Source organism: Rhipicephalus microplus, chromosome 3 (genome assembly GCF_043290135.1).
Source record: "Rhipicephalus microplus isolate Deutch F79 chromosome 3, USDA_Rmic, whole genome shotgun sequence".
Taxonomy (NCBI): Eukaryota; Metazoa; Arthropoda; class Arachnida; order Ixodida; family Ixodidae; genus Rhipicephalus; species Rhipicephalus microplus.
The window spans coordinates 64,688,946-64,711,594 of record NC_134702.1 but is presented as its reverse complement, the minus strand read 5'-3'; the positions used below and the strand labels follow the sequence as shown (position 1 = coordinate 64,711,594).

Sequence of the window (22,649 nt, the reverse complement as noted above, 5' to 3'; positions counted from 1 at the left end):
CGGAAAACTAACCTCTGCAGCTTTTGGGGGAAAAGCTGCATCGAACGAAAAGACAAATTCCTCCAGTGCGTCCATATAATACGATATCTGTTTTAATAGAAGGTGTGTACGTGGACGCTTCAATAGACACTGGTGCTTGTTTGTCTGTGATTGATCGTTCCTTGTGCTCACGTCTGCGAAAAGTCACCACCCCTTATGATGGACCTACACTGCTCGCTGCTCAAGGGGACGCCATTAGACCTGCCGCTATGTGCACCGCTCGTGTTTTCATAGCTGGTCTTCTTCATTTTGTGCAATTAGCTGTGCTGAGTTCGTGTGACCACCAGCCTATATTAGGCTGGGATTTTCTGTCTACGGCGAACGCTTCCATCTGCTGTCGAGAAAAAGCTGTTCATATGATGGAAACCGACTATGCCCTGTATGCGGATGACAAGCCCGTTCGCTTTCTCGCTGCTGAAGATACCGAGCTACCACCCGGTCATCGGCGAATAGTTACCATCACTTCTAATGTGATCGACTCTGGTGACGTGTTTGTCCAATCATCTGCATGCTGTCTCGCAAGAGGTATAGCCCTTGCTTCAGGTCTAGCGTGGTTCCACGATGGCTTCGTACTTCTCTACGCTACAAACCAGACGTCTGAGAAAATTCTCATTCCTAAAGGCACCACAATGGCTTGCGTTACTGAATCCCAACCTGTCTTTGTTGTCCCGCTTATGCCAGCGTGTTCTGACCTTCCTTCTATTGGACGTTCATCAAGCGTTTCTGTTCTTGCTGAGACTATTAGTCCAGAACTGACCTCTTCACAGACAGATGAGTTGCTTGCCTTGCTACAAAAGCATAGGAGATTGTTTGATGCCCATTCCTCATCTCTGGGACAGACGTCCATTATTAGGCATCGTATTCAGACCGATGGCACTTCCATCTTACGTTGAAGACCATATCGCGTCTCTTCATCCGAGCGTGAAATCATTGAACAAAATGTAGCGGATATGCTGCAACGGAACATTATACGTCCCTCCGCGAGTCCTTGGTCATCCCTTGTTGTTTTAGTAAGGAAAAAAGATGGCTCCGTGCGATTTCGCGTGGACTACAGAGCACTTAATAAGATGACCCACAAGGATGTTTACCCCACGCCGCACATAGACGATGCTTTGGATTCACTGCAAGGTGCCGAGTACTTCTAAAGCCTAGACCTGCGTTCAGGTTACTGGCAAATACCCATGCACGAGGATGACAAAGAAAAGACAGCGTTTTCAACACCAGATGGGCTGTACGAATTCTACGTCATGCCATTCGGCCTTTGCAATGCTCCAGCAACATTCGAGCGGATGATCGACACAGTTTTACGAGGCTTGAAATGGAAGACTTGCTTGTGCTATTTAGACGATATCGTTATTTTCTCGTCAACCTTCCCTCAGCACTTGCAACGACTGGATGAAGTTCTTACGTGCTTTGCAAACGCAGGCCTTCATCTGAACACCAAGAAGTGCCATTTTGCGAGCAAGACGATTAAAGTGTTAGGCCACATCGTAAGCAAGGACGGTATTCGTCCCGATCCAGACAATATTTCCGCTGTCCAACACTTCCCGCGTCCTGAAAAAGCCAAAGATTTGCGCATTTTCCTTGGCCTCGCTTCTTATTTTCGCCGATTCATTTGAGACTTCGCCTCACTAGCTTCACCATTGCACAAGTTGCTCGAATCAGGCGTCGCCTTTGTGTGGTCTTCTGAATGTGAAACGGCGTTTGCCCAACTGAAGTGTGCACTCACATCCGAACCAGTCCTCTGCCATTTTGACGAAACCGCGCCTACACTCCTGCATACAGACGCTAGTGGTCGAGGCATTAGCGGAATTCTCCTACAGCGAAACAAATCTTCACGTGAGAAAGTCGTCGCATACGCAAGCCGTGCACTGACCCCTGCCGAAAAGAATTATACCATCACCAAACAGAAGTGCCTAGCGGTCGTATGGTCGATACAAAAGTTTCGACCTTATCTCCACGGCCGCCACTTTACTGTGGTTACAGACCATCATGCCTTGTGCTGGCTCTCGACAATCAAGAACTTGTCAGGCCGCCTTGGTCGCTGGATTCTTTTACAAGAATACGACTTCACGATTACATACAAGTCGGGAAACAAACATCAAGACGTCGACGCACTTTCGCGTTGCCCGCTCTCTTCGGAGCCACTTAACAAACCCGCCACTGCCACACTCTAGAAGCTTTCGGCCGTCTCTTCCCTACATGTTTCGTCATTAGCTACTGTGGACCCAACTACTCCAAGCGAGTGTGGTTTGTTCTTATCTCACCAACGTGCTGACCCTTACTGTCGCCGCATCATGGACCGTCTTGACGGGACTTGCCGGCCCCCTAATGCCCGTCTTCGCCGACAGCTGGCGCAATTCAAGCTCAACAACCACGTCCTGTACCGTCATATCTACCACCCTGATGGTCAACGCTGGGTGCCCGTTCTACCTCGCTCTTTTTGGGCTGAAGTCCTCAAGACATATCACGACGACATGTCTGCTGGACACATGGGCTTCCAGAAAATGTATGACCGCATAAGATGTCACTACTACTGGCCGGGCTTGTCCACCTGTGTTGCGAAGTACGTTGCCTCATGCGCCCTTTTTCGGTGTCGCAAGCTACCTACATCAACTTGAAGTGGACAATTACAACCGCTCCCGTGTCCCCTACAACCATTCGAGGTAGTTGTCGTTGACCTGTATGGTCCGCTTCTTATGACTGTCACGGGCAATCGATGGATAGTTACAGCTGTCGACCACCTGACCCGCTATGCCGAAAGAGCTCCCGTGCCTTCTGCATCAGCTTCGGAAGTAGTTGACTTCATCCTTCGAGCAATAATCCTTCGACACGGAGCTCCTCGTGTAATCTTGAGCGACCGTGAAAGAGTATTTCTTTCAGAACTCGTTGAAGAAGTGCTCAAGGCATCCAGCACTACACACAAAATAAGCTCCAGTTACCATCCTCAGATGAACAGCCTGACTGAGCGCTTTCATCGTACACTGTCAGATATGATAGCGATGTATATCGAACCCGACCACAGAAACTGGGACACCTTTTTGCCATTTGTCACTTTTGCGTATAATACCTCTGTACAGCACACAACCGGTTACTCACCATTCTACCTCATCCACGGTCGCTTCCCCTCTTCTTTCCTCGATGTTTCATTCTTCTCTGCGCCTGTCAAACCATGTTCATCTTTGGGTGAAGAATACGTGTCTCGTCTACTTCATTGCCGCCAGCTGGCTCACTTCAACACTGAAGCCAAGCAACAGGATCGCAAGCTTGAATATGATGCCTCTCATCGTGCCGTGTCCTTCAGCCCTGGCGACGAAGTCCTCCTTCTTACACCCATTCGCACTCCCGGCCTGTGCGAGAAGTTGCAATTACGTTTTATTGGTCCCTACACTGTCTTGCAGCAAACGTCTCCTGTGAATTATCACATGGCACCTGTTCTCCTTCCGACGGACCACCGCTACAGGGCAGCATAAATAGTCCACGTATCCCGCATGAAGCCTTTTATACGGCGTTTCTCTTCGCTTTAAACTGCGGCCAAGAACTGCGGTCAGGATGACGGCTTTCACAGGGGGGGAAGTTAGTGTAGGCATTCATTAAGCACATCTACTATCTTTACACATATCATCTTGAGTGGTCGTCATCTTCATCTTCTGTGGGTATTTGGCTTGCCTGTGTTCTGTGCCTTGGGTGCGGTCACTTCACCGTGTCTTCTGGGCCTAATAAAGGTTGCCTTCAACGTTACATCACAATATATATAAAACAGAAACAGGCTAACGCAATGGCAAAGTGTGTTAGCAATTGCGTTTGCCAGCCATCTATTGCTTTCTCAGAGTAAGAATTTGGTTTCATTAACCAATCTTGCGTAGCACATGATTTTCTGTTTACATATATATATATATATATATATATATATATATATATATGCTTTGCTTCAAATAAATTTTCAGTTGTTAAACCAGTGCTTGTCCTGTTTCCTTCTCTTGTGCATTTCCTGCTGTGCGCTGCCCGATTATGGGTATATTTTTGTATTTCATGGGCATGTGTAGTATCCTTATGACTCCATGGCTCAAGTCCCGAGACACTGAAAGGTGAAACAAGGCCGGTTGATTAAAAACAAAACGAACTGATTTATTGGCAGAGAAAAAGAGCAAAGGTCCAAGTAGCTCAAGAGCTTCACTGGCGACTAACCGTCCTTCGGGGTGTACTCGGTTCTTCACCCTGCACCAGACATAGATACATGCACACACAGAAACAACCAGTGAATGTGGTGCACGTGTCGCCACTCTTATCGTCCACTTCGGAGAATAGAACAGAAGTCGTTGAGAAAAGCGCGCATCCGGTGTTCCTAGGCCACTGACCCGGGGGCCGTGTGCCAGATGTAGTGTTCTTCCCTGAACTGGAAATACCACCAAGAAAGCTGTCCGCGACAGCATCTGTAGTAAGTAGGGGGAAACAGCAATACAGTTAAATCTGCCTATGATATGGAGAGCACTTTTTTGAATAGTACTTCAATAAAGTTTCCTGTTGGGCGACTTGGGGGTGTATCACATGCGACACATTTTTAGTGGCAAAGCAGAAAGTGGAGGAACTCGGAGGAGTGAAGAAGAAACACAGTGCATGGGGCAAGCACTAATTAGCGCTTGCCCTTTGTGCTGTTTCTTCTTCGCTCTTCTGAGTTCTTTCACCTTTGCCTTTTGCACTGAAAATATGTTGCATGTTGCCAAATCATATTAAGGCGAAAGTCTTTAATAGCTCATACTTGTGGTGTTCGACAGTGTGCCCGTCCATGCCCTGAAATCGTGCCGTCTGTGGCCTCTCCCCCTCAGACTCTCTCAGCAATTGCATGACGGCACAGCGGCGCACATGGGTCGCATAGTAACAGTTGCACTGCCACAGCTGTGGCCTCTCCCCCTTATACTCTCTCAGCAGTCACGGGATGGCACAGTGGCGTGCGCAGCAACACTCCTTCATCAGACGACTTGTTGCAGCGATAGACTTGATAAGATGGCTCCCAAGTTGCCCGGTGAGGATTCCACGACAAAGTGTGTTCAAAATTACGCTCGTTTTCGTGATCCTTTTGTCTTTGTTCAGACTATAACTGTGAAAAAGTTATCATGACCTACCAACCAGCCCAAGCTGCTCCCATTTTATGTTCCAAAGTGTGTTCGGTGAAAGCCTGTGGCCATTCCGCTGGGTGCATCATGCAAAAACACACAAAAACTTTATTTGAATGGCCAGAGGCTTTTGCCAAACACATTTTGAATTATAGGAAGCGTCCTTCAAGTTTTTCTCTAGCATTCATGTCGTTCGCTCTTCATTTTTGACGCCGTGCATGTGCATGGAGTGGCCCCCATTGCAATTTGTCTTTAAGAAACCAACTGTGTCATCACTATCGAGGAGATGTCAGATTAGATGCTGGGGGAGACTGTCTGAGACCATGGTGACAACAATTGATCTTAGGAGATCGACTCGTCATGTGCTTTGCAATCTTGTGCTGCGCCATGCGTTTGCTAGGCCATGGCCTTCATGATTAGCTCCGGAAACATGATGGTGCATCGCTGGAGCTAATTATTGTATTGATGTCTTATGAGCGTTCACTATTGCTATCTTTGACGAAGAAGCATTTGAGCAAAAACCAAGGAATCGTGATTTTATATGAAGTAAGGCTGGCAGCTAACTCTTTTGGGTCGGATCTTGCATGACTCTCTTAAAATGCTGGTGTAAGGGAACACGACCACTCTAGGGAGAAATGTTCTTTTTGAAGTCGCTTGTCGAGAGCGCAGCACGTGGACAAGTATACGAGTCGTGTGTTGATGCTTGCCAAGATAGCAACCGCACTGTTAGAATGAGAATTCACTGTTGCTTCTCCTTCCCTTCTTCCCGTGATTTTCTTTTTATGCTCGTTAAAAACTGGTGGGATGTTTTCTCTCTTCTTGAGCATTTGACGGCAGGTCTCAACACGAGGGGTTATGTTATTGCATGCACATTCTGAACAATGAAGATAGGCCGGCTCGCTTGATCTATGCTTCTGGAGTGCTTGTTGCCGTTCCTCGCATGCTTTTACACGCAGGTAGATTTTGAGGTGCACAGAGAAATGTTAACAATTCGTACTTCATACGGCACATGACAGTGACAGCAGAAACCTGCTGAAAGTGCTAATAAATTTCTATCGTAATAGCAATGAAGTTTTTGAATAGCTAAATAAAAGTTTGGGGTGACCTCTGCCTTCTGCTTCCCTCTTAATTTTTGTGTTTCATGTTTGAAATTTTTTATTGAAGCTGAATGGAACAAAAAACCTGTTTTTAGTGAGTTTTTGCAAGAATCTGTCAAATTTCGTCATATCCAGGCTTAACATTGCTTCAAAGAGTACTGACCGTATTTTGAGGCACACCCATAAAGGGCATTTCTCGTTTCCATTATATGTACTGTGAGTGCTCTATACACACTGAAGCCAAACAGTATGTATAAAAAAAACTATATTACTTTGGTTTGAAAGCATTCGTCAACAGCATTGTGTTGGCACATCACTGTGCCAACACAATACCTCGATACCGAAACCGAAAGTGCTTTTTTAAGGTTTAAAAAATACTGGCGGGTTAGTTGGTAAGACATTACTGCCTATGGCAGCGCACAGCATGTTACACAAAGAGCACACACACAAAGAGATGACACAAGCGCTGAACTTCAAGTTATTTTTATTATGGAAAAGAATAGCTTGAGTAGACAACGCATGCATTGTTCGCACATCACGTGTACCTACTGCAACGATGAAAAGTAAGAGCATCTTGTCATGTAGCAGCAACTAATTCGCTTATACAAGAGCAACAAAAAGTAGAGAGGGAAATGTAAGTGTGGTCTATATTTATACGTAAAAACTTTCTTTTAAAAAACTTTTTTTCTTTCAGATCGACTGAAGTCTGCTCGATTAAGCACAGACGCCCTTACGTCCACTACACAGAGCGTGCAGTCTACTTAATTCCACTGACGAGTGACTGGGTCTATGTTGCGCAAATGGGCTGATGCCTCAACTCGAGGCTTATGCTGCATAATTACTACTTCTCTAAAAAAGATGCTCGCCACCTTGCCTTACACTACAGGGACTGCGGCTGCGAATTCGTGTTGGAAAACACGAAGGTGGCGAGCAAAGTAAAAGGCAAAGTAACCTGGGAAATTATAGAGGCAGTAAAAATTATCGATGGAAAGGAAAAATGCATTAGTTGCCCATCGGTTGTTGTAGCTTCAAAAGAAAGTTTTTAAGTATTAACACGTGACACGGGGACATTTTTCTCTCGAGCTTTTGTTCCTCTTGTATATAGCAAATTGGTTGCTGCTACATAAGGTGCTCTTGGTTTTTACCATTGCAATGGGCACACATCATGTGTGAACAATGCATGCATCGTCTACTTAAGGTATTCTTTCCTGTAATAAAATTCAGTTTAAGTTCAGCGCTTCTGTTGTCTCTGTGTGTGTGTTCTTTGTCTAACCTGGTGTGTGCTGCCATATGCTGCAATGTCTTTTTTAAGGTAGCAGTGTTAAAAATATATTCATTGCATCCCTAAGCACTGACATTGTTTTTAGGGCATGCGACACCAAGGTTTTTAGAGCAATCAGCCAAAAAGATGAAATTTTTTTACAGTAGTTTCAGTAGATATCTATAAACTGTCTCATCAGACGTTTTGCAAACCAATCTACAACTTTCTCTTTGGAAATTTTTGTCTAAAAATAAAAATTTGAGTTACTCTATGCAATAGTCACCAACATTTATATGGTCTCGCTGTCATAGAATGCATCGGCATATGTTGAAACTCTGGCTAGAGTTACCTGGATCACTTTGTATCACTTCACTCTCACTCATGTAGCAAGCATTCCCCAATTTGCTGTGCATTGCATTTGCCTTAGCATTGTCTTTTTAGCGTCTCTTTATCAAGTGTCCAGGCTTTGCCAGCATGGGTTTTGAAGAAAGTTAATGAAAGCGAGCAGGTATGTGTGTGTATTTTTTACAGCGTAAAGAGTAGTACGAACGAAGAATGAGAGTTGGCAGAGTGGTCATGTTGAACCATATTGCAATATTGAGTTAGATGGATAGATGCATTGTCGGTACTAATGCTTTAGTACTAATGCTTTAGTACAAGAGAAATGAGAGGGCAAGGCAGTATCGCTATTTTGAGGAGTTAAGTGCACATGACTGGGTTGAGAGTACTGGGTTGATGGGTGTATGGCTCATGCGGTTTTTTTTTGCGTTCTCGAAAAAAAAATGTGATAATTACTGAGTCCTTGACAGTAATGTCGCCTCGTTTAGTAAAACAAAAAATTGAAATATTCTGTAACAGTTGAAACCTTGTGCACCAGTACTATCTGTTTTTTTTTTTTTCACGAGTTAGTAGGCAGGTGCTTTTCATTCATTGCCATTATGTTGATGCATCGTAGACTGCAGAAAGTAGGAGCTTTATATCTTTAAAGCGATTTAGGATCTTACTTGGAAATTAGTGTTTTGAAGTAATGTAGCACATTGGGCTAGTTTGAGCATACTTATGACAGTCAGTGCAAAAGAGGACACAGAATACAAAAAGTGCTCGACACATTTCTTGTTTTGAATAAGAATGCTTTTGGCCAACACCTCTTTTAAATTTTTAAATGTAGCCTTTCTTGTGGCTGAGAACCAAACATTATGCTAAGGGATAAAATTAAATTTTTTATAAGACAAATACAGCCATACTGGAAAATATTGCATACTAATTTTGCATGATAGTTTGTGTAATTTCTAGCTAAAAGTGCATTCGTGCATTTTCTTCACTAGAAAGAAAAATATTTCTCTCACTTGTCATGTGCTGTAAGAGTAACTTTCTGATTATTTTGTTTTCAACCCATTTTCTCAACATTTAGGCTTTGATTATAAGATATTTCAGTATAACCTAAGAAATTTTTACTGTAACCGATGAGATAGTTGTCAATAAAAATCTTGGAAAAAATTTTAAAAGCAACCGCAAGCAATGTCTTTTTTTATGTTTCAAAATGTGCAGGACAGCTCACGATGACCGACGATTATGCTTCCATGTGCTTCAAAACCCCAGTAATTGGAATATTTGCAATCACAGCTTATGAAAATGGCTCAAATTGAATATAGTTCATCGATGCAGCCATATGTGTTATAAAAATCGCATACATGGAGAATAGATCATGGAAAACAGCATCCTCGTGGCTGTCAGGAGGCACAGTTTTTTTGAGCCATTTTTTTAATGTCTTTGAGTGCTTTTGTTGCTACTGCTTATGGTAACAAAACTGTGACGTCTATTTCATATAAAGCCAGCGGCCACCATCGGAGGCACAGCTGTGCTTGAGAGGGGATGCGGACACTGCTGTGGCTGTGGCTGTGTATGGGATAGCTTCAGTCATCGAGCTTTTTAAACATGCAAGATGGTCGCTTTAAATGCACAACACGTGTAAACGAGTGTCTGAGTGTGTCGTAAGACCTGCAATGAGCCCTCCGGCGAAAGGAGTAGCCGCTCAAAATGTGCTGCTCACAGTGGTTTTGGCTAAAAAGACACAAAAATTCTGGATTTAAAGCGCCATTATTATATTATTTTGAGGCACAGTGAATTGAAAATTTCAGATTTTTAATCATTGAATGTGTAATTAAATCTTAAGTACTCTTTTTATTCCCCGAGCAAAGTGCGGCCACCGTGGTTGCTTGGCATGGGACGTTAGTCCTGACGTTTTAATAGGTTTCACTTATCATGTTTTTGTGCTTTAGATGCTTTGCAAACGCAACAATGCCCCAGTAGTGTCACTTATAAAAATATGCAAACATCTGGGCTGTTGCCCAGGTCACGGCTGTTCGATTTTCTGGGCTGCTTACGCAGAATGGTTTCGTATAATGTCCAAGAAAATTAAACAGAGTTGTTGTGCCAGCTTCTGCGCAAGATTTAGATAATTGAAATTGGAATGGCAGGCAGCAACAGTGTCTGTGGTGGCATCAATGTGCTCCATGAACATATGCATGCACGTTCCTTCAAAGTCGGAATCTTGATGGTCTAGCAGCAGTAGTGCCCACATTCATATCCCACACTGCTCCTTGTTACTCAGGAAACTAGACATGCCTTTTGGTTGTCTTCTTGTAAAGGAACGGCTCGTCATTGCACAAAACGTATTCGGCAATGTCGTTCCACTCACACACTTCACCTGATTCAAGAAATAACATAGTGGGTGCACAGGGATAACCGCAACCATCAGCTCATGTCATGCCAAACAAGGGTTTCATCACATGAACAATGCTCTTTTTGGCAAAGTTTCATCACGTTGTGACAGCCTTGGGTAGCGTGTGAAGCTGCTCCATAGTGTGGTGGCAAAATTTCATGGCCTTAAAGGACTCTGGTGTCGCTCTCCAGAGTGTGTATTATATATTAGGAATGAAATACAAACATCTGTTCTTTAGTCAATTTCTCTTGCCATACCTCATTAACAGCCAAGTGGGACAGAATTTTCCTTGACTAAATTCATTGAGTGAGTAGTATATACCACCAAATAAACCTTGGCAAGGCCACAAGGATCATTGTGGCGTACCTTTTTTTTAGCAAGCTTTAAAGAGCATCTAAGCAAATGATTTAAGCATGTGATGGTTGTCACTATTACGTTAGTCTAGTAGTGCTGCCTGCAAGATGTTTTACTGCCCCCTTGTGTGTGAGGTCTTACTAGGGAGCCAAGTGTTTTAGGTCATGCTCTCTTCACGAGTCATTTTCCGGAAGTGCTTGTTGTTGTATTTTTAGCTTCGGTAATACTAGTAGCTATTGCTATGCTTTTCGTGATTCTACCACTCATATTTCAAACAAAAATTTTGCATGAATGTACTTTTATATCTATACTATTTGGAACTAGGCATTTCGTATGGTATAAAATTTTCTTACTGTTAGCCTCATGTAGTGGATGCATTTGGAGCACAAGTAGCTGCCCACTATGCAGTGGTTTACTACAGGCCCATAGCCAAATCAAGAGCCTTAGCCCCCCCCCCCCCTTCTTGAAATTATGACGAAGGGGTGTTTTACCGAAAATAAGTAATGAAAATAGGTGTTTCTTTTTTTTCATTTTCCAAGATCTTTGGCAAGTGCCCCCTCCCCCCCCCCCCACCTGAAGAAAAATCCTGGCTACGGGCCTGACTTCTGGTATGCTTGTACAAGGGTTATGGTGGACAGCACAGTGGATTAGTGCTCCACTCTACACACTGCTTTTCATTGCGCTTTTATCTAGGTAGCATTAAAAAGACGCCTGAGTTGTTCTTGGTTGTATCATGGATGACAGTCTTTTTGTTACCTGCCAGATTACAACCTTTGAAAATAAATGCAAACAGCAGAGTGCATAGGTACTGTTTGCATTTCTTTTTATCACGTTGGTACATGTCATTTGGCATATGGAATGGGTTAGGCCCGTAGCCAGAAATTTGTTCGATTTTTTCGAAGGTGAAAAGGGGGGAGGGGGGCAGCACCTGTCAAAAATTTTAAAAATGACCTATTTTTATTATTCTTTGTAAAACAGCCTCCTCAATCTGAATTTTGGGGAAGGAAACCTAGCTCCCACCATCCCTGGTTATATGCCTCGAACGAGTATTTCTGAGTAGCGATCACATTTGCTTTAAAGTGACTATGTCCAAACATGAAGCCTGCTGCTCAGCACACATCTTTTTTTTTTTTTCATTTTTATTGACTAGTCCTGGGTGATTCTCCGACTGTCATACTGGGATGATGTTGACATGAAAGCAAAACCATCAACGTCCTCTAGCACAGATTGGCAGCATAATCTACTGATGGAAAATCCATGTAAGTGTGAGTTTGCCTTTTTTTTCTGTTTGATTGTTAAGATTAACTCGTATTAAATTTGCAGCTCCTTCAGTGGGCGACCAGTGCCATCAGGAACCAAGTGGCCACTTGCACTTTATAATAAGGGCAGCTACAAACATCGCCAACATCAACATTGTTTTCCCCTGGCGGAAATCGCCTCCTTTCACAGAGACATGCCTCCATTCTGGGCAGGAGAGTGCATCCTTGCCACCTGCAGTTGAAAGTGCTACATCTGAGCTGATGCAAGAAATACCACTTGTTTGCGCTGACAGAATTCTTGATTCTCTGCAAGACGACGATTCACTTAGCCTTGCTTCGTTCGGGGACTTTATTGGTAAAGCTCAGATTCATATATTCACTCTCCTTCTCCCCAACTGATTCTTTGGTCTGTGCTACTACCAATCTCACTGCAAACATTTTTTTTTCAGCTAGTGACGAAAGCTTCTGCGAGGATGTAGAAGAGCTTGAAAAATATCTTGAGGTATTGAAGAGTGTGGAATCTGATCGGGCGACTGATTCTGCTGAAGAGTCTTGTTTGGGTTCACCTGACGACATGACATATGGTTAGAATCTTTCGTTCACCTATGTTTATTCTCTCTTTACTATTTTGTGCACATATACATTATATCTTGTTATTGTAGCATCTCTTGGTGATCCTTCTGACTGGCCTAAAAGGCGGCTTCTTGTTTCTGAGTCACTCAAGAGCTCAGCATCTAGTGAAAATTGCACTCTCTCCAATGCAGGTGGTAGTCCTGGTCTCAAGGGTAAGTTGTCATCTTGCAGTGTCATTGAAATAAGTCATTCTTTCACTTATATTCATTAATTTCTAGAACTTACCATATCAGCTGCTGAGATAGCTAAACTGTTTGATGAATCTGGATGTCCCAAACGAAAGCCACTCCACCCTGTTCATGCTGTGGTAAGTGTGGCAAACTTTTGCTGTAATTATGCATGGGTTGTGCATATTTTAAAGCTGTTTTGTTTTTGTGGTGATATATATGGTGTGTTATTTACGAAAACTGGTGATAACTTTCTTAACGACTTCACTGCGTTGTGGGTCATTGGTGGTTCACGGCTTGTGCTTCTCCTGTGTGGGTGCGATGTTATGAGTATGCCTCTGCATGTGGATGCGGTAACTTGACCACACTTCGATCGCAGAGGTACGATTCTGGTTGCTAGAAGTTGAAAATGGCCAGAAGAATACTTTTCTGGTGTTAGATGGCAGGATCTACCGGTAACCAACAGTGCATTCACTGCAAACTTTTTTATGCTACGTGCGGTGTGACAGACTGGTGACCCATGCCAGCGCCTCCTCAATATTATTTAGTGCCCGGGCGAACGCTGTCCTCCGGCCATCGAGCGCGCGCTCCGCCGCGCCTTCCCGTTATCACAAGGCGGCGCTGTGCGAGTAGGCTATGGTATGCTGGCGCTAAATGGCCGCGTCTATTGCTAATCTCCTGAATTCATGTTTGTATCGGAATTTAAGTGCATTCGCGCTTCTCGCAGATTTTAACTGGTACTTATCCCGAATGCAGTCCATCTGGTCGTGATGGCGGTGGGAATAATGCGATAATGCTCTAAATTTTGATGGTATGCTTGATTTATTTTATATTTCAACCTTGCTCAACCACGTGCTTCAAGTGCCCCGGCATGTCGTGTTGTTGCGTACCGCTGTGCCAATCGAGGGGAAAAAAACAACACTGATGGGCTTTCGTTCCATGAAATACCAGCTGCCTCTACTGTACGGGAGAGGTGGCTCTCTGCGATCAGGCGGGACAATTGTCTCTGTCGCAAATTACAGGCTGCTACTGCGGGCGATAAACTGAGACATCACTCCGTTAACAACACCCATTTAATAAACACTCACTGAAAGAAATATATACAAAAAATGTGCAAAACAACTAGTAATAACTTCAAACTAAATTAATATTAACCCACAAACTCCCATACAGACTAAACTGTCTTAAAAATGCAAACTAAGCCTCACTAAGCTTACATTCCCACCACGCTACACGCTGAATCGTCCTAGTCAACATCAGGCATCTTTAGCCTCATAGTTACCAAGCTGATTCGCAGCTCGTCAATGTCCGGGAATGGTAACGCTGATCATCTTGACGTCAATGTTCTGATTGGTTGTTTCCGGTATCTGTGGAGGATCTCGAAGTTCTCTACGAACGTTTTCGCTGCTGCTGTTGCCGACCTGGTCGCCCGTCGTCGTCGTCACCTGATGTTGGTGTTGATGTGGCGGAGGCGTCCTAGGTTAGGCCTAGTGGCCGCAGGCGATACCTATTGCTGTATGCTGACGTGGCCATTTGGGGACTGTCTTTGTCGGTTGGCCTCAAAGGGGGCTTGTGCCAGAACTGTCGGTGCTTGCTGTAAGCAGCTACTGCATCCCGAACAGCCTCCTTCGAAATGTGTCGAGGTCTCCGTCTTCTCGGGACGGCCGCGTCACAGGTTGCCGAGTCACTGTTCTGCCGCTCCCGTTGCCACTGCGTTTGGTGGCGATGCGACCTTCTGCCAAGCCCATGTCGACAATCTCAGCTCGTCGCTGCTCGCGCGCCGATCGCTGCTGGGGTTAGCACCTCGGGCCTCGCTGTACGGTGAGCCTGCTCGCACCTTTTACAATCTTCTCTGAACTTCCTCATCATCTTTGTCTTTGAAGGGCTTCTTTTTATGACATTTGCCCCCTTTTTCAAGAGTTTTTTTTCTCAAAAAACTGCTTGCTTCTCTTTCTTGATTTTGTAGATGCCTTCGCTTGCCAAGTGTTAAAAGTAACTTTCACTTCACAGTGGTCACCAAAAAGCACTTTTGCAAGCACGTCATCTAAGACTATACTGTTTGGCAAGTCCATTATTCTATCGTCCGTAACACTATTGGCTACACTCGAAAATTTAGCTACCACAAGAGTGTAATACTCACTGTTCACAATGTTGACTAACTCATTGTGTACAAAATTCAGCTTCAAATAAAGTCATCTATCGACCTACTTCAAACACCTTCCAGAAGAACATCTGTTTTCCATGAAAGCAATCACGAGTTTGAGACAACACACTTCAATCTGTACTTTTTCACATTCCGCGTCTTTTTTAGTGTCTTCCTATGTCTACTTGCGCCCCATGGTTCAAGATGCTCGACAGAGCTAATGCCTCTGTTCATTTTACTCCGATGTCTCCTTGAATCCGCTGTGGTACGTAGCGTCCTGACTCTCGCTGCGTCGGCTCTTTTCCTCACTAGTTTTCCTGCCTGATGATCGAGGCATAGTCTTAGCGCTTTCCGAGTGGTTTTCTTTCGTCTCATGCGTCTGCAACTTTTGCACCACTCTACTTGCGTCCTGGTGACCCTGACAGGTTCTCTCTGCGTCTACAGCTGTCTCATTTTCTCTTACTTTTATGCGTTTTACAATGCACGTAAAAAGCATCTCATTCTTTCTCGAACCCGCCAGCATTATTATCTTTCATGAATGCGTCGTGCTTTTTCTTTCAATATGCCTGCCCAATCTCGAACATCTGCTCACTGTCTCTTAGCTACCTAGCTTGGTTGCGTTCGCTTCCTCCGTGCACTGTTCTACAGTATCCACGTCTTCTACTCTAACCATTGCCTTACTGCTACTCTATGCAACATCTAATCCCTTTCTCTGCAACTCATCGCTCACATGACCTGTCTCGCTGGCATTAAACTCCTGCTCGCTAACCTTACGCTCAACCGAAGCATAACAGGGAACACCGCACACACTAATTTCTGCTGATGACTTCTCTGTGTGCGTTTAATCTTTCGGTCTACCTGTGGCTTGTGCCAATCGCAGTTGCCGCTCTAGCGCCTACCTTTCTCTCGCATATATTTCTTGCACTTCTGCGCGTTTTGCCTCAAGTTTGGCCTGGTGGTCCTTCCTCATTAACTTCCGCTTTTCCCGAGTGCGTTTTCTTCAATTAACTTTAAACCTTCTTCCTTACTTAGCTTTTGCTCTTGAACAACCGTTAATACTTTGTCCCAATCCGTCACCGCAACAACCTATAATCAGTGACTGGGCCGAATTGGATCCTGGCAGGCTAACCAATTGTCACGGAATCCCGGGCTCTCCTGATGCTCCCGTCGCCAGTACGCTAGCTGGCGATGCGACCTTATCCCAAGCCCAGGTCAACAATCCCAGCTCGTCGCTGCTCGGGCGCCGATCGCCGCTGGGGTCACTCGCCTCGGGCCTCGTTGTACAGTGCGCGTGCTCGAGCCTTTTCCTATCTTCTTCGAACTTCCTTGTCGTCTTTGTCTTCGAGGGGCTCCTACTCACGACAGTTGCCTAATACAACTTCGAACTATACAAAAGTATGTAGCTCCCATTTCCAGCATGAGGACTTCACAGATATAAAAAAAAACGGCAGCTCTAAGTAGGCGAAACTGTGAGATTCGCATGCGCTTGAATAGCAAGCGGGGTTTGCTTCCACAATAATTTTATTTTTACCGTTCAAATGGTGCAATCAATGTAAACCATGACTTGCCGTGCATTGCTCTTGAAAACAAAAGCTCACAGGGTGCCCTATGCATTTACCTCAAATGAATTGAAGGCCAAAGAAATGTTCTACTTATTTTTTCTTTAGTCATTGTATTGTTACTCCCTGCCCCCTCCGAAAGCATTTTTTCTTACCTTATGTGGTGTTGCATTGATTCTATTATCGACCCACTTATGACGATGGCAGTGCAAAATGATCATGCTGAGTGATGATGTCATCATGTGTCATCATATAACGTAACTTCGTGATGTAATTGGGACACCTTGATGAAGACACAAATTTTTGCGAACTGTGAAGTCATACGTTGACGACAGCGCGTCATGATGATTTTTCGCATCACTCATGTGAACGTTGCTGACACACACGATATATTTCCACGTTTGATGAGTCATGTAAGGCTTTCCCCTTATCTTTAATTTGGCATTGATATCTCTGTGCATGTTCGCAAAGCCTCACGTTATTAAGTGCCAGCGCTGATGGCAGGCTGCATTTTTTCATGCGTCTAACATTTGCTCAAGGTCAACAGCGTGACGAACTCAACTGCGTTTGTTCACATATATCAGGCAGTTTTACAAGAAGTGCGCAGAAGAACTAGCTGTTTTTGTTTGTTTTTCATGTCATCACAATAAAGCTGCTTTAGTCTATGAAACGATACAATCACTTGAAGTACCTGGTTTTTCGACGCACCACTTTTTGCTTCTGGGTGGCAACAAATGTACATGACAAAAGATTTGCCCAGGGAACTTGAGATCATGTACCTACATGGAAGCAGTGTTATGTTTTATTTCGTGCTATTTAAGGCATGCACTCCACGCTTGCATGTAGTCTACTAGGCCAATAGATGTCAGCGTACACCTGTGCTCTTAAGCACCCAAGCTTTCGGTATTAGCTACTGGCAAACAGGTCTTTAGAAAATTGACTCATAAACACTTAAAAACACACTATCAGACTAGCGAGCATAATGATGAAAGAACAATTTTACGAGCATCACTTGACCACGCTGTCATATCGGCGGAGCAGACGACGCGCGAACGCGCGCCTCGACAGCAATAGCCATGAACAGAACCTGCCTTCAAAAAGGACTTGTTGTGAAGTGCGATGAGTGCTTCACTGTTTCTGTTTACAAAAGTTTTGTTTATACTTCAATCAGTGCGAATACAACCGAAAACTCGACCATATAAGAGCTGCGAATGCAGATCCCACCTGCGTTTCAGCGAACGGCAACACGGCAGCAACTCTACTCCGGTAGCAGCGCATTATGGCTGAACGCCGCACTAAAGCCGACGGCTTGTTCCCATTGTACTTCGCTCCTTCGCCCCGGCACTGAAAAAAATAGAGGAGGTGCTGCCCATGTTTGAGCACTCTGTGTCATGTGCTCCGGTCTAAGGCTTGAAAGTGCATCCAAAAAATAAATTTTTACTGCATAGGATGTGGGATGACACATATTTTCTTTTATTTTGATAAAGGGTAGTGGCGGCTTATTTCTATGCTGTGTTGCTTGCCACTGTTTTGTCGCAGTTTTTAAATACACTTCATTCAAATACGTGCGTGCATTCTTCCTGCTGCTCCTGAAGATTTTAGCGCAACTAATGGATCATTGTGCCTTTTACGGGTGCAGAAGCACAACACAGAGGAAACGTGTGTGCGTTTTCTGGTTCTGGCCACTTTGAGTTTCAGTTTATGTGAAAAAGGCAGTAAAATAGCAAACAAACATGCCAAATGCCAGCCTTGAAGGTAATAATGCCATCTCTATAGAGTGAATGAAACCTGCACTGACGTGTGACCCACTGTTGGGTCACAGCACACCTGGAAACTATAGATGGATACCCAATATAGTTCCAATATAGATGGATACCCGTGATGTGAATAATCCCTCTATAAATGAGATGTCGAATGAACTTCACTATTTCGTCTAGCGTCACCTCTTTCCATGAGCCATCTCACTCTGCATAGGTTGGCGTTACTATATATGCATCCAAGCATATTTCTTTGAATTTTCGTGCAAATCGTATTAAGAAAGGACAATGTCATGTGCAGTTCTAAAACGTCTCGCACTGCTCCGTAGTCAGGGCCAAGATGTGCTCCAAGGGTCTTCTTGTCTTCAGCAGAAGCTCTGCAGTCAGCACCAACACACTGTGCCCCAGCGAAGTGTGGACCACGCACGTAACCAGAGTAGCTATAAGATTGTGCACAAAGGTCAGAAGCTATACGCACTTACGGTGGAGGAGACAACTTGAGGATGTAAACAAAAACCCGTGAACGGCTGTGGCTGTCTCAGGCTAACGGAAAACATCGTCTCCATAAAATTTGAAGCTGAGGTGCTGCCATCCTCGAACTCGAAGCTCGTCCTCAGTCAATTCTGGTGGGGTTGCAAACCAGTTTCAAGTAGTGCATGTCTGTTGCAGTGCGCACCCATGCGCGCGTGACGACTACGCCACAGGAGCGACTAGTGACACTATATGCAACCTTGTGTCAGATGTAACGATACAAGCAAAACCAAAGCTGCTGGAAACTGGCTGAGAAGGCCATCTCGACACTTTAAACATGCGGCAGACCATCGGAAGTATTTTTTGTAGAATAAATTTTCCCTGACGCATAGCAACAGCTGTCTATTGAATAGCTGGCATAAATTTCAGGCATTTACTATTGTTAAACAATATCAAATTGCAAAGCTGACACTTCAATTCGATTTTTGGCGTGCAAGGGTTCCTTTCATTATTGAACTTCGATGTTACTGCTGTATAATCACGAGGGGCATGCACTTTTGTCGATTTCGCCAGCCTAGTGCAGTTTTCCAACAATACACACACATTGGTTCATGCAAAGGTCTGTCAGAAATCACTATGTTGCCCAAATGGGCAAGTTCAAATTGATTCTGAAAGTTGAGTGGCTGGACTAACTACTAGAAAATGCTGGGTGCACGAGAAACAAATTTAACATGCTAAAATCTACAATCCGAAGCGTCGATCACAGGTGATTGATTTGAATAGGCATGGTAACGAAAGAGTTGATTATTTTTGCACTTCAGTGCTTGAAACATCATATTGTTAAAAAGTAGAGGCAGTGTATACCTGCTGCGAATTCGCGGACGCATTTGTTGTAACTGGTGCTATTCTCGGGATTCATTATTTAGTCAAATATTCCACACGATGTCACCAAATACATGTAGTGAATTGCAATATGTGCCTACATTACACTGTGTGTGTGCACTATTTGATCACACTATTCGGTGTCACCACGAATGCTAGCAGTATTGCTAGATTTATGTAGGCATGTAGCTTTGAATATATTGCCAAATATATTAGGTGATTTTCAGGTGATGACAGCATGTGGCTTTATGCAGGAAATAAACCATCATTCAGTGCTAGTTGTCTTTGTCTCCGACCCGAGAGACTCGGAAATCGCCACAGTTCGCCAAAATTTCAAGAGCCCTCTACTACAGTGGCCTTCATAACAGTATCATCATTTAATGACATAAAAACAGAAAATTATTATTGTTAGTGTGTCCTTATGTACCTCAACATTATTTCACTCTCACCCACATATCACCCTCGTTGCCCATGAATGGCTGGCCGAAAACTTCTACAACCACATTACCTTGAAACTGTAGCTAACTTGTTTTTTAGATTTAATGCCATTCGATTAGGATGTATTGGATGTCATTGAGAGGTAGTCCAACAAGCAGCCACATAGCATGAAACACATTCGAGCCTCTTCTTGATGATTCTATTGCCAACATCTCTGTGAAGCACTTGATTATAGTGTGTGCTTGTTTGCAAAGCTGTATTGAATTTCTTTTTCTGCTGAGGGCTGCTTTGCTGGGTAATTTTAGAAATAGAACACTTGCAAAAGTGCTAGTTCCTGGAAACTGACAAACGTGTTTTTTTTAATTTTTATCTGAAATATGCTTGCAGTACATCAAATCAGTGCCACATTCTGAAGTACTGTTACGAAGACGCGACGCCAACACGGTCCCGAAGGCACCACTGCTACGAACTCCGCCGACACTATCATCAGCCGTTTGGTAGCGTAGGCTTTTCGGCTCGCGACTGCTTCTGTGCAGAGCTGCTAGACGAGCGGACGAGACGACGGTGAGTTAAGGCAAGCTTTATGTATAGCATAGAAATAGAGGCGTTACGAATTCGGAACTGAGGCCGACAATTTAGGGACTCGAAGAGCCGAGATGTCTTCTCTCACACGCTGTTACGAGCCCCGCTGCGGTGGTCTAGTGGCTAAGGTACTCGGCTGCTGACCCACGCGTCGCGGGTTCGAATCCCGGCTGCGGCGGCTGCATTTCCGATGGAGGCGGAAATGTTGTAGGCCCGTGTGCTCAGATTTGGGTGCACGTTAAAGAACCCCAGGTGGTCGAAATTTCCGGAGCCCTCCACTACGGCGTCTCCCATAATCATATGGTGGTTTTGGGATGTTAAACCCCTCATATCAATCAATCAATTGCACGCTGTTACGAGGCACACCGCCGACAATGTTACGAAGGGCGCCACGAAACTCGCCGCTGCCATGGACATCGGGCGCGCCGACTGCGAAGGGGCTACAACCGACGAGAGGCTTCTCTGACACTTAGGTCAGCTGCTGGCGACGCCCTGCAGGGCTTTTTTTTTTATAGGCACCGGGTGGATCTTTTGCGTAACCAAATGTCCAACCAGAAGAGCCGCTGACCGTTTTTTTTTTATAGGCACCGGGTGTATCTTGCGTAACCCAATGTCCAACCAGAAGAGCCGCTGGCCGTGATGTCAGAATCCTCCAGTGGGGCCCGCCACTGCGCATGGTTGCACCAAGGACGAGGGATGTTGCCACACATTGCGTAAGACTCGCCAGAATGGAAGGCGCCGATTGCTTTAACGGGCTGAGGGAGCTCGCAGTGCGTTGCATGACAGACCGCCGCTGCCGCTTGATGACGTCGTTGAGTTGATCGCATCAGGCGAGCTCGATTGCTGGCCTTGACACAGATTGCCTTTTTCAGAGGCATTGACGTTCGATGTGGACACGCAGGCGTAACAGCACTCCCGCCGCCAGACAATGCGCCGGAAAGACGAGCTGCTTCCACAGGGCTCGGATGTCGGGCGCGCTCTTCTGCCAGGTTCCTCCAGGTTCGCCTCCAGGGTCATGGGGAGAATGCAGCTCCAGACTCCATTCCGTGAACACATCCCATTGTTGAGGACGGATCTCAGCTCCACTGGCTTTTCGCCACAACTTGCCGGCCAGCTTCGCTCGTCTCTTTTGACGATATTTGGTCTCGGCACTTGTCGATTGTTCTGCAACTTGTCAAGAACGGTTCAACAACAGACAACACACGACACAAGCAAGTGCCCTCGGTCATCCGACAGAACACCAGACAAAGTATAGTACAAAATATACCTAGCTACGTGTCTATCGGAATTTCGTTTCCTCTATATCAAGAGGCACATGTGGGACACAAGACTCTTAAAATGAGAACTCAAGTTTTTACACGTACAACAACGTAACGAAATAGAATACAACATAAAGTTGACCCATTGAGATCACTCTGGACGAGAGCGCTCAACTAAGGCCGTGATGAAGACAAAGTTTTGCCCCGACTGGCCAGCGAAAGACTGAAAGGTGGAGAAGGTACTAACTAAAACGCACGGGTCAATGCGTCTGCATTAGCATTTAGCTTTCCTTTTTTGTAGTGAACGTCAAATTTGTGCTGTTGGAGTATCATGCTCCACCTCAGTAACCGGCCACATTTAGGCGACATGTTATTCAACCAGGTTAGAGGAAAGTGGTCCGTTTCGACCACAAAACTCGAACCAGAGACATAACAGGCTAGCTTTTGCACAGGGAAACAACGATGCGGCTTGCTACAGATTGGCTCCGCACAAGTTAGCTCGATATCGTGTTCAATCACGTGTTTTCGGACCGTCCCGGAAACACGACGGTCCGAAAACACATCTTCAAACTCTGAAACAATCCTTCTCAAGTCCTCCTTCTGGACTTCACTTAATCTAGGCTCTAGGTTCAACTGCTCCAAGATTACCTCCGATCCCCTTTCAATTACATCACTAGAACTCAAAATTTCTGCTCCCTCTTCCTCTGAAGCATCCAATAGCAGACTTGCGAGCGCTTGACTTTGAACGTATGGTTTCATCAAGTTACTCTGGTAAATTTTGTTCAGCCGCCTTCCTAATTTCACTTCATAATTGGTATCAGAAAGCTTCGAAATTACTTTGGCGGGCCCTTTCCAATGAACCTCAAGCTTGTTCTTTTTGGACGGCCGCAGCAGCATTACCTAACTACCTAC

The 22,649-nt window shown here is 44.8% G+C and overlaps 1 protein-coding gene across 8 annotated transcripts in view; it reads left to right on the top strand.

Annotated features, from left to right (window-relative positions):
- The window catches only part of LOC119161260 (uncharacterized), a 63,960-nt gene that overhangs the window by 19,179 nt on the left and 22,132 nt on the right, over positions 1-22,649 (top strand). For 6 of the 8 annotated variants that reach the window (XR_012894271.1, XR_012894270.1, XR_012894268.1 and 3 more), the window contains exons 9-14: positions 7,953-8,019; positions 11,738-11,852; positions 11,911-12,201; positions 12,296-12,430; positions 12,509-12,631; positions 12,698-12,786. Coding sequence is in view for 3 of the 8 variants with exons in the window: in XM_075889668.1 (XP_075745783.1) it covers positions 7,953-8,019; positions 11,738-11,852; positions 11,911-12,201; positions 12,296-12,430; positions 12,509-12,631; positions 12,698-12,786 (820 nt within the window). In the remaining 5 variants the exon portion in view is untranslated. Of the gene's footprint in view, positions 1-7,952; positions 8,020-11,737; positions 11,853-11,910; positions 12,202-12,295; positions 12,431-12,508; positions 12,632-12,697; positions 12,787-20,283; positions 20,461-22,649 lie in introns of all 8 variants that reach the window. The other 2 variants (XR_012894267.1, XM_075889667.1) reach the window with 2 other exon arrangements.